The 12,586-nt window shown below is 44.6% G+C and overlaps 1 protein-coding gene across 2 annotated transcripts in view; it reads right to left on the bottom strand.

Annotated features, from left to right (window-relative positions):
• Nucleotides 1-224: 224 nt before the first annotated feature.
• Nucleotides 225-12,586, bottom strand: part of LOC119437424 (uncharacterized) — a 38,217-nt gene continuing 25,855 nt past the window's right edge. For both annotated transcript variants that reach the window (XM_037704453.2, XM_049660526.1), the window contains exon 3: nt 225-1,711. In XM_037704453.2, coding sequence (XP_037560381.1) covers nt 1,313-1,711 — 399 coding nt within the window. In that variant the 3' untranslated portion in view covers nt 225-1,312. The remainder of the gene's footprint in view (nt 1,712-12,586) is intronic.

Here is a 12,586-nt window from a genome sequence, read left to right as displayed (position 1 = left end):
AACTACAGACCGCCAGCTGCAGTTCACCCCGATGCGCACGTGTGTCCACTGGGGCACCCGGGTGCGACCATGATTCCATAAAATAGCTCATCGGGGCACCCCAGATGTGCACCAGTGCGATTTGCCTGAATTTGCCATTATTTTCGTGGACTGGTTGTGGCAGGCCAGTGTTGGTGCGGAGCGGGAGGGGGGGGGGAGGCTTTCCCAGAACGGCGCGGAAATTTGAATTAGCAGTGAAGTTAGGGGGGACTCTTGCACGGGTGGGGGCACTTGCTTGAAATTTTACGGTATTATAAACAGCCATGTCACTAAATTGTACTTAGTGTTCAGCAGTTAATTCATTCTTTGATTTGTTGTATCATTTTCAGTTTTATTTCACAAAGCAAACTTTCATTTTGCAGTATGCCTATTTTTCTTCACACCAAAGTTTCTCTGATATGTGCTCCTGACTGCATGATTGCTCCTGACTGCTCCCACTGCTGATTGCTCCCACTGCTCCTGACATGCATGATTGGCATGTCAGGAGAAAAAAATGAAGTCAGCAATATGTGTATGTAATGGTGCAGAGGTGGTATTCTGATGTTGTACATTCAACAGTGATAAATACCTACCCTGCAATTAAGTGAATGCACACAAATGCAAATCTTTTTTTAGCTTTAAAGTTATTAAAAATAACTTTAACCATGACCTTAACATTTGCATTTCATCAGCAGAAAATGTATAACAAACACCTTACATTGCATTGCACCCTGATAAGCACTCCTGACTGAAGAGAGCACATGAAAGGCAATGGTTACAGGCACAGTAAAACAATTAACAAGGGCACAACATAAGTGTTTGCTACGTCTGTCAGTATTTAACTTTTTGTGGCAAGTACAGAAAGATTATCGCCATAAACAAGCTGCACTGGTTTTTCATATGGCACATTTTTGCAAGCACGTGGACACGATAATTTCTTGGCAACACAGTTATTTCTCACAGTAACAAGCGGCATCGTTAAGATTGATGCATCTCACCAATGCAGACGAGTCTTGCTTTTCATTTGGCCAACGTGTGACCAACCTCTTTCTATACACCTCAGATTCAATGAACACACCAGCAACCACGCAAACGTGGCGAGGAACACGAGAACCAGCCGACAAATTCACCCTCCGACAAACCATCAACCATGACAAGCCCCACGTAGTTCCACACTTAAATCTGCCACTGAGAACAGTGGATTCATGATTGGTCCATTGTGCAACAACAACGCCAGCTTAGGCAGGTGCATGCACCACGCAAATCCCGGGGTGACAGGATCCGATGGTGCAGCTCAACTCCTGAAGAGTTCCGAGAGCGTGATATCTACTGCGTCACTTCCATGGCCATTGAGTGTGAGCTTGAACCTCACAAGGGCTTGGTATGCGACCAGCATTGCCAGGTCCCGATTGGGGCCCTCGGGAATATCACTGACGCAGTTCTCCATCATGAGACCAAAGGCGCGGCACGCACCTACTGACGGAGGTGCCACAGTGGCTGTTGAGCCACAAGGATCCTCCGGAGGCGACTCACGTCGGTATCGGCCCAGTTGAAAGCTACTCGTGCTGCTGGTTCCAGCTCCGCCAACACCAACGCCGTTGTCACTGTAGCACTTTCGCTTTAGGGGTACGGGAGAGTGGCCCGGAGGCGGTGCGGGCTCACATGGTGGGTGTATGTCTGAAAGGCTGTGATCCTGCAGCAGAGAATAGCGGGTACAGAAAATGAGCAATGCCACTTTACTACCACGTAACAGTCAAAGAAGAGGACAAGCTCTGTCCTTTCCTTCATCTGCAGGTTTATGTGACACGCGACTGTTAGCACATCTGGTAACCTGTGAACCTTAAAATTCATAAAAATCACATGGACATGACAAAGGAGGGGTGATAGCATGTATTTAAGTGAAGTTTGCACTAAGTGTGCACACACATTGTTTTGAGATACAAGTGCACTTTATTAACAATTTATCAAAACACTAGGAACAACAGTAGAAACCGAAAAGCAAACCACTGTTTTCATATCACAGCCACTTTTTCAGTGACTTTGCTGATGCCAATTTTGCCGGCTTCGGAAACTTGTCAGAACAAACTTGCTCGAAGAAAGCACCCTTCTAGTGTAAGGCATTTTCTGCTGCCACAAAAGGGTGACAAAGGTACAAGAAAGCACCCTTCTAGTGTAAGGCATTTTCTGCTGCCAAAAAAGGGTGACAAAGGTACAAGGGTACCATCAAAATTTCTTTATTGTATGCATTATTTTTTTTCTGCAATCTTATGCCAGAACCACCTCTCAACACATTTAAAACTTCTTCGCAGATAGAATCTGTTTTCGTAAAATCTTACACAACGTTAGTAAAATTGTAGAACAATGAAAAATTTGTAATGTTTAAAAACAATTCGGGAGGGTTGGCAAGTATGCTATTAGATGCCCAAACAGGACACTGCATGAATGGCACACTTACAGCAGCACAAAATCTGTGCTATGTCAATGACATCAATACCTGAGAAAACAGATGGCAGGACAACACAGTAGCGTGTTGTCTAAATGTGACACACAGAAACATGGCCTTGTTTGAGCTCTCTCCACTTGCGGCCTGCTCACTCCATTCATTCTCCCTCTTCTGCCACAATAGACATGAAGGCACTAGCATTCTACAGGATTTTTAACTTATGGGTAAAGGCAATGCATTCTCATGGATAACAATGTGGCATGCATTGGGGGTGGTTATGATTGCATAGGTGTGGGAATGATCAGCTGCCTTCAAAAGCTTGAAGCTCTGCAATTACAATAAAAGAAATATTTGTGCAAGACTATTTAGAGGTGAGTGCTGTGCAACATTGAGTATATAACAAAATTTTCTGCTTTAAGTGGTAAAAATGAGAGGCCTGATGAGTACCAGTCATGTATTTATCAAAACCAATGGTCAAACGAAATGGAGTACAAACACTTCTAGATTACAATGAAAATTCAATTTAAACACAGTGTGTGCATACATATTGTTACGGGAAGGACAGTCACAATCTGTAATGTGGAAAGAAGAAGACATGGTTGGTGGCTTGGGAGACGAAGAAGATTAAACACGTCGTCCGCTATGCCTTTTAAAATGTGACACCTTGTCTGCCTCTGTCATGTTTTTATCCACCTTGTGGCAAAGAGCCAAGACATCCTGGATGTACGTCACGTAAGATTCATAGGACGTCTGTGCACGGGTCCCAAGGTCCTTCTGAGCAGCACGTTGGCGGCCGATGGGCTTGCCGAACAAATCACGAAGCTTCTGTTTGCACTGATCCCAACATGTGATCTCTTCTTCATGTGTCTTGAACCAGACCCGTGCCGTTTTCTTTAGGTAGAATATTATGTTAGCCAGCATAAGCGTGTTATCCCACCTGTTGTGGGCGCAGACCCGTTCGTAATTTAGCAATCCGTCATCGACGTCAACGTTGTCAATCCCAGAAAACATGCCAGGGTCGCGGGGCTGGGATAGGATGACCGTTGGTGGCATCGACGGGGCCGCAGTTGAAGACTCCCCTTCGGATGACCTGGTGGCCAGGTTACGTCCGCAGCAGAGCTCCATCTTGCGCAAGTGACAACCCCGCACGTCCACCAATAATGTTATGGCAAGGAAGAAGCGTACTAGTATTTACAGATGGGTTTTAATGGCTGTGTATAGAAGCGAAAACCAAAAGCTTCTTCATTGTCTCCCAAGCCACCAACCATGTCCTCTGCTTTCCACATTACAGATTGTGACAATAATGCACCAAGTGTGCTCATATGTACCACTTTAGTACTGACTTCGGTGCAGCAAGAAAACAGACTGTGTGCAGAAAAGTCAGCCTTGCTCAGGTTTATTTGAAGACGAGTATTAAAACAAAAAGCAAGAAACTGCAAAATGACAGCAGCTTCCTCCTGATAATGAAACTTTGGAAGTTTATGTACTTGTGAATGACATTTAAACTGCAACGTGTACTAAGGTTACCAGTACAAGATTTGCCAGCAAATGCTCAAACAAAATTGTTAAAAATATTTGCTATTTCGGCTTACAACAGCAAATAAGAAAGGAGAGTTCATCCCTTATGTATATATTCTGAAATGCGTTCATTAGTTAAGGTATGCACAGGTTATACTCCACTGCTTAAAAAATTGCATTAAATGCTTCTGCTCTGCACTCTTGACTGGATTTACAAACGAGATGGCAGTTAACCATCACTGTGCAATGGATGTTTTGAAAACCTGTGTAAGAAAACGTTTTTTCAATTGAGTAAGCATGCCTGCTCTGTGCTCTGAAAGAATGCTGGAAGAAAAAAACATCTCCAGACTCCAGTAACCCCTGAGTTTCATAACTCAAGTATGGCCAACAGTTGTTTGCACCAAACTCCTCGATACATTTAGAGACTAAGGTTTAAAGCCTCGAGTAAAGTTTCTTCCCCTGTTGCTCTGAATTTCTCATAAGAGCAGATATTTAGGCGAGTTGGTACTGATACATGATGGAAATAAACAGCGCAACTTTTACACACACTGTAAGCAAAGAAGACACACACAAGTGCTGACTCACAACGAAATTTTTATTGAAAACATAGTAACGCATATATGGAAAAATTATCACATTTCAAGAGTAAAAAAATTCTTGTAAACAACAGACAATCATCCTTTTGCACATGCCACACCATTCAGCGTGCACATACAATCAATGCGTTTGCCACTTGTCAAGATACTGTATTCCTTTTTCTGTTAATGTGATTGATGGATTAATTGATCAAGGAGTGTAACCCTGGTGGCTGTAATGTGTTCAGCATAGACATTGAGGATCATTATTATTCGATCCCTCAGAATGAATTTTGTGCAGTCTACAGAATTATATCACTCAAGACAATAATGAGCAACAATTCGTAGACCGCTGTGGTGTTGCAGTAGATAGATTTAAGGAAAGTTTGCAGTTTTATTTAAAGTCTACCATGCTGGGTCTTGTTAACCAGTTGTTTGTGCAAAGAGCTGGGATATACATAGGGTCAAAAGTTGCACCAGCGCACAATTTTCTTAATTTCTGTAGACAGGTCACTAGAAAAAGATTTAGACGATATTTCGTTTCGGTATGTGGATGACTTTCTGATAATTGCGCCAAAGGCAGATTTAAACAAACAGGTAGTGGTCTTCAAGCTCTTCAAGGAAAGAGGGAAGGGTCTACGTTTCACTGTTGAAGTACCTAGAGATAATGAACTGTAGTTCTTGGATTTAAAACTAGAGGCACAAACCAGTCATACTTGTTGAGAGCACAGCCCTAGGTCTGGGAAACGTTTGTTGGGTTATGAATTGGCGCACTCAAAGGTGATAAAGCAGGAAATAGTCATATTTTGGTTGCGTTGTGCTGTGGAGAGATCATCTCATTATACTTTGCTTGAGACTGTGTTTTCTCAATTAGGAAAGCTAAGGTCAGCCGGATACCCAGAGCATGTGATGATGAGAGCGTCTGAGAAAGTTTTAAACTGATTAGGGAAAGGGGTAAAGGGTCAAGTACAGAATACCGGAAGCGGCAGCGTTTAGCAGTTGTACATTATGTACATCGTATGTCGCATGAGTTAAAGAGTGTTGGTGCCTGATATGATGTCAGTGCTGTTTTTTATGCGCCGCGCAAGTTATCTAGCATCTGCCCACGTGTTCGAAGCAAGGTTAAGGGTGCTCTTAGCAAAGGAGCCTTCAATGTCAAACACAAGTCACAGTCAATAGAATGTAAAACAGGTATTGTATATAAGCTGCCCTTATCATGGGATGTATTCTGCAATAATCACTTTCCGCAATACTATCACCTCGGCCGTCAGGCACGCGCTTATTGGCTGGTTGAGCACTATGTCACGCGAAGGCAATAGTATCGCCGAAAGTGATTGTCGCAGAATACGTTGCCATGTAGACAGTGCTACTTAGGTCAATAAGAAAGGTGTGTAAATGTCAGATTAAAGGACCGTAAAAACAGAAGAAAGAATAACAAACTGACGCACTTTAACCTGCACTGCCATGCATGAGGGTGTCTGTCGGACTTCAGTAACGCTAACATCATCGCAAGACATAGAGATACTGTAACTGACTTGATCATTGAAGCTTACCACATTCAGAAAGCACAAGACCAATGCACCAGCCATCCATCGATTGCATAAAAAAAAAAGAAATTTAGTATCTTGACAAGTGGCAAACACGCTGATTGTATGCGCACGCAGAACCGTGTGGCATGTGCAAAAGGATGATTTTCCGATGTTTGCAAGAATTTTTTTACTCACGCAATGTGATCATTTTTCCATATATATGTCACTACGTTTTTAATAAAATTTAGTTGTGAGTCAGTGCTTGTGTCTTCTTTGCCTACGGTCTGCGTAAAAGTTGGGCTGAACTTCTCAAGCTGGCATAACCAGCTTACTTGGTACAGAAACTTACGTACACTCGCTGCCGCCGTCTTCGTTGCTCCGTTTCATCAGAGATAGGATGCCATAGACGCTTGTACTTCGACAACTAGACTTTATATACAGAGTATCTATGTAGAGGTAGCTATTCACAATGGAACTGATGCATTAACTTGGCAGAGCCGAAAGTGCAGAGCACGGCTCCTATGTGCAAACACCCGTGAGGGGTCGGGAGCTTGGTTTTAACACTTTGGTTGCTACCCCTCGACCACCCCCATTAAGAATTAGAATAGACCGCTGACCTGATTTGGTCAATTGGGATGTTACATACACGTCACCATTTCTTGCATTCTCCTTCCGCACTTCCCAGAATGCATAAAAAAATGAGAGAGAGAGCTCTGTCTCTGTGAGCTCGTTCAACTGTCAATGTCGAGAAGGACAGCCCTACCGGTGTCAGACCCCAGCACATCGTGTGAGAGCAGGCATCTTCGGACCCCACATGCGGCAGATCAGCAGATCCCAGCCCCCCATGTGTCACCATCCTTTACAGCTGGAGTTGCAGTAAATATGGCAGACACTTCCAAGTCATAACCAGCAGCTTACTGATATTATAATGTTGTAATGATGGTGAAGAACTGGTCACTGCCAAAATGGTGAGTTACGAATCTAACTCTTTATCAGGTGAACTTGTGCCCAGAAAAACAAGTAGAACTGAAAGCACAACCGATGATAACGGTGAGCACAATAGTCATTCACCAAAATCTGATCTATGGGTCAAGTGTGCCCGCTATTTATACGTGAGTCATTGTGCATTCTAGCGTTAATCACTGGTGCTCCTTACGTTCCCCAATGTACAATACCCTATGCGTCGCACACGCTATCTGATTAGACAAGATGCATTTGCACAGAATTAGTGACAATATTCGAGAAAGTTCCGATAAATGAAGGCACGTCTTGCGCCGAGCAATAAATATGTAACAGTGGTTAACCGGCAAAAAATAGTCACCACAAAAAGATAAATAATGTATACGTGTCACTATCTTCAAAGAAAGCATTTTACCAGTACCAATCTAAGAGGCTGAAGCATGGAAGATGACAAAACAGCTTGAAAAGAAGCTAAGGACTGTGCCACGAAGCAATGGAACGAAAAATTATAAGCGTAACGTTTCTTAAGAGACAGAAAGGCAGTGGAATGGATTAGAGAGCAAACAGGTGAGGCTGATACTTTAGTTGAGAAAGGAGAGGAGTTGGGCAGGTCATGCAATGTATATGGCAAGTATGCAGGTACTATTGTGACATCCTATAGTCCATCACACCACTAGCGCCACCTTAGCTCCTCTTCAATAGCGTTTCGATGCCCAGGGACTATTTTGTTCTATTCAGCCAGCCATCAGCGCAGCCACGTGCTTAAGTTGCGCTCTCTTTTAATGAATTAAAAGTGATGATCTGCATCCACTTGCCTTACCATGCACAGACTACGCCTCTAGCCTTCGCATTCAGCCCTCACATCTGGTGCAATTGACGTCCAAACCATTGCCCACCGACTCAGCTACACCAGCCGGCTAATGAACCAAGCCTTAGTACTTCCGATGAGGATTGCTTCCTTCCCAGCCATGCTTCCTTCCCAGTGAGCACCATGAAATGAACAAAGTGGAAGTGAAGCATTACGGCACCGTTAATAACCAAAATGTTATCCATTTGTGTGAAGCAGAATGAAGGACAGAGATGGATAACATTTTGTTTATTAATGGTGCCATAAGCACTACTTCCACCTTGTTCATTTCATGGTGCTCATTGCTGCCATTTTCCGAGTTTTTGTGCAAGTGAACGCACGTGCATTTTCTTCTTCTCTCTCATCCTTTGATCTCAGTTTAAATTAAGCATGCCAGACCGCTTGTTCGACTAAACTCCCCACCCTCAATGAAATTTCTCTCACCAGCACGCACAAATTTTCACTGCAGCTTGATATTACAATTTCCTTGATACATTCTTGGAATACTGTGTTATATACACGGTGGGTGGGCTACGCGGTGTGAATAAAGTACAATGGCACTGTGTGTTCAAGAGACTACAGTGGAACCTCGATGATACGATCACGGCTAATACGAATTTCCGGATGATACGAATCTTTCTGCGGTCCCGGCCTGAGCCCCATTACTTTGCAACGTGCTAGAAAACGGTTGTTACGAATCGATTTTCGACCCGCATAGGTTGATACGAATAAATGCCGCCACACCGACGGCCGCGAAAGAGAACAGCGCACAGTCACGCGCTTTCTCCCTTTCTCTTTTGGTGCGGAGGCGCGGACGCGAGGCCGGACAGCGCAGAGGCCGCGAATGGGCGCGAAGAGTTCGAAGCGGTGGCGCTTTTGTTGCTTTCGTGCTTTTACTCCTTTTCCGCGTGCCATCGGGCGGAGTGGCTGCCGTGCTTCGGGCCACGTTCTTTTTTGCGCCATTTTGCCTAGTCGCAGCGAGCTATGTCTACGATCTCAGCTGACTTCGCGCGGCCGTACGCCGAGGCGCGGGAGCCTCCGTTGGTGCGTCTTCCGTCGGCTGCGTTATCGGTGCCGATGGCACAGGGCGATTGTGGGTTTCGCTGCTGGAGTCACACGGTGCAAGATAGCGCGGCACGTAATCCACGGTGCAAGGTTGCACTCGTTCAGTCGGGTGCTCCTCCGCTTTTCCCGCTAATCGCCGTATTTTTCTTGCCGTAGGAGCGCTTCCGTATTCCAAAGGAGTGCTTCATCCAAAGTTTATTCGCCAACGAGCGACGATCCATCACTAACCTGGGAGTTCTCAGTAATCCGAATTCTGTGTGTCAAGTGAAGGCACCGGCGTGGTTTACGAAGCAAACAACTGCGGTTGCCATCTTGCCCCTGCCACAGCAGCAACCAATGGAGAGACGCCTTTCAGCACGGCAGCCAATCGGAGGCCCGCTTTTATCAGAGGGCCCATGTGACTACCTATCGCAGACCCACGCTTCTTTGGTGTTTGTGCGTTTTTTACAAGTTGGCGACGACGGACGAATTGAGAAGCGGAAAGGCGAAACTTTGAGCTTTCGAACGATACCAAGATGGCGGCGCCCGGTGGCGGGAAATACGAGATATGACTCCGTGAACTGCGGTTATTTTGTGCGATTTAAAGCTGTTTTCTCACCCTGCGCACTGGCAAATTAAACTTTTTCGGGCACTTTCAGCGCGTTTTCAGCCAAACCATTTTGATGCAGAGTAGATTAGGCGTTGCAGATACCCAAACGTGTGGTTTTCAAAAATCTATTTTTCTCGCGATTTTCGCGATCTGATCCCCGCGCCCCCCCTTAATTTAGCTAGTTTTAATTGTGTTTCGATGATACGAATTTCAGCTAATACGAATATTTTTCGTGACCCCGTGAGATTCGTATCATCGAGATTCCACTGTATTGCCCTAGGCTAGTGGTCTGGCATAATGCAGCACCAACATTCTGAGCATCTTACCTCAGGACCTAAATGCAAAATATCATATCTTTTTGTCCACTACTGTAAATGTTGCAGTCATGGATGCAAACATGATAATATTTCATTATGTAACTGGCTACAGTGTAGTCAGTGCCCCTCGATCCACAGTAGAATTTATATTGACCGATTCCGCCACACCTGCCGTGCATGCGCATCCTTTCCAGAAGTCCCCCTTCCACCATTTTACTAGGAGTCCAAGGGAGCTACTTGAACATGGCATGATAGCTCTGCAAAATAGTTATCCACTTCACCTCCTCACTAAACAGTGTTTTGTAGACACAGTGCTTGAAACCAGAAGAAATTAGACATTCTGTGACTAAAACGTTGCCTAGGTTGAGAGACTGGAGCTGTTAAAAGGACTGTTCTGTCCGTGTGAGCGACATGCACTGCAAAGCTTGCATTTGCTCAACACGACGTAAGTTGAGCTAGTTGGTAAGGATTCATGTTAGAAAGATGTTGGGCATGCCGACACGGACACAAGAAGGTGGAAATGGACAACACAAATGGCGACCATTAACTGAAAGGTTGCACAGTGGTGGAAAAGAAGGTACATGCAAAACTTATCTGTGCGTGCTCAGGAATGGCATCATTACCCATCAAACTTATCTGCGCAAGCTCAGGAGAGGCAGTGCCAACCATTAATCAGAGACACGCGCGGGCTTAAGCGAAAGATACTTTTTAGGCATGATATTTCATCTTTATGCAATATAATCGAAGGCTGGCTAACGCACGCACTTCTACTATTTTTGTTATGATAAGTCTCGACCATAAATCATGTTTCTTCCTTCTAACGTCTGAATAAAACTACACCGTCACATTTTCAATTGCGACAGTATAGGCAGGCAACAGAATAATCTTACTGTATCCAGTGAACTTTCATTGAGGGGAGGCTTTACAAGCGGACTTTTTTATTTTTTCTTATTTTCCCTATTTCTTTTCTTTCTCAGGGGCACGGAATGAAAAATTGCTAGGTGAAAGGCAAAAATCGGACGAAAAATAGTTAATAAAGGATCAAAAGCTCACTCATTCAATAGCTCCAAGGAAGATAGCTGTCACCATGATCCACGTTTTCCCCGCGCCTTCCTGCCCATCCTTTAAAGGGTCCCTGAACCATCTCTTGGGCTTAGTGAAAAAACACATTCTGCAGATAGCACACACTACTGTAAATATCACAGCCAAATTTCACAGTCATTTCTCTAATACTCTCTTTTCAAACAGAGGCCTACTCCTCACCTGTTTCGAAGCTAGCACCGACTTGCATATGCCATCATATGCAAGATTCCAATAGGTGGCTGCTATTCGTCGATAGCCGACTCAATCAAGTGTGTTTGGATTAGTGTGCTTGTTTCGACTGTTACTGTGTATATTAATTTACGCAGCTTACTAAACAGGCTGAAGTAAGCAAATATCTTCACTTTGAATTTCAATAAGAATTGCGCACTTCAGGAAGAAAATGACTATCGTCATCTCATGTCAAGCCACACCCGTCTATGTAGGAATGAAACTTCGGTGACACTGCTTATCAGTTTCATAGCTATATAGGGTCTCGCTAATTTCGATTTGTTCTTAACACTCAACTAGCCTCGAACCACGCAAAACTTAAGCCCAGATCACACTTATGCGACGCTTGCCGTGCCTCGCAACAGATGGCAGGTAGCATCTACAAGGGATGCTCACTCCCGGCTGCTTCTGGCTAGATGTGCTTTGTATTGAGCTATTGATAGCGCTTCAAAATGCGCAATGCGGGTTTGCCTACTATCCGTGCAGAACAAAGCCAATCCACACCACCTAGCATGGCCAACATCAATACTTCTTTTTGGGCGAGTTGGTACATCTTGAAAGTTTGGGTGATAGCGCGAACAGACGACCACAAGACCTGTGTGTCCGTGTCTCCCTTCTTGTGGTCGTCTGTTCGCGCTGTCACCCAAACTTTCTAGCATGGCCAAACTGGAACCCCCAAGCACCAGTGCACACTCCAGCCCTGCCGCGCAAAGTTGTGCATAGCTGCATCTGCTGGGTAGAGTAAATACCACGGCTGCTGCAGGGTGCTGCGATGAGCCCTCTCCCTGTAACATTGTAAGCGGGGCACTGCCACTGGCGCTGCCCAGCTCCTTTGGAATGGAGGACATTGAGGGAGAATAGGAAAGGTAAATATGTATTGCCCTCGTAGTATCTATGCTAGTACTAGGCCTTATTGAAAAATTATTTCGGTAATATTTTCTTGGGAGGCACCATACTCATTCCAAGTCGTTTTTGTGGCTGCAAAGAAAGGTGGTTCAGGGCCCCTTTAAAGGTTTTCTGGTCACTTAATGTGCAACTGTAGATTTCACAATGGTCGACCTGACTAAGCTGCTACACTGTGAAGTGGCCCAAAGGCATGCCCCCAATACTTTTCACAAATCATTTAAATTTAAGAATGACATTTGACACCACCAATTTTAGCGTCTGTGGCAATATCTCCCTTAAAGGAACTGTCTACCACTCGGAACATGCCTTTTATTTGTGGTGAGAATGAGAAGATTGCGTGGAAACAAGCATGCTTGCACCCTATAAACAAGAAAATATATTTTTAATTTGGCTCTGAAAGTGGTGCAAGAATGACATGCGGCCTCGCCCGACGGTGAAACAGAGCAACCGACCTGTGTACCCTCGCATAACCAAAAAGCCGTGCAGGCAGAGTTATTTTGCTGGTATA

Source organism: Dermacentor silvarum, chromosome 1 (genome assembly GCF_013339745.2).
Source record: "Dermacentor silvarum isolate Dsil-2018 chromosome 1, BIME_Dsil_1.4, whole genome shotgun sequence".
In the NCBI taxonomy this organism is placed as follows: Eukaryota; Metazoa; Arthropoda; class Arachnida; order Ixodida; family Ixodidae; genus Dermacentor; species Dermacentor silvarum.
Note: the sequence above shows the minus strand (reverse complement) of the source record. Positions and strands in the feature narration are given on the sequence as shown.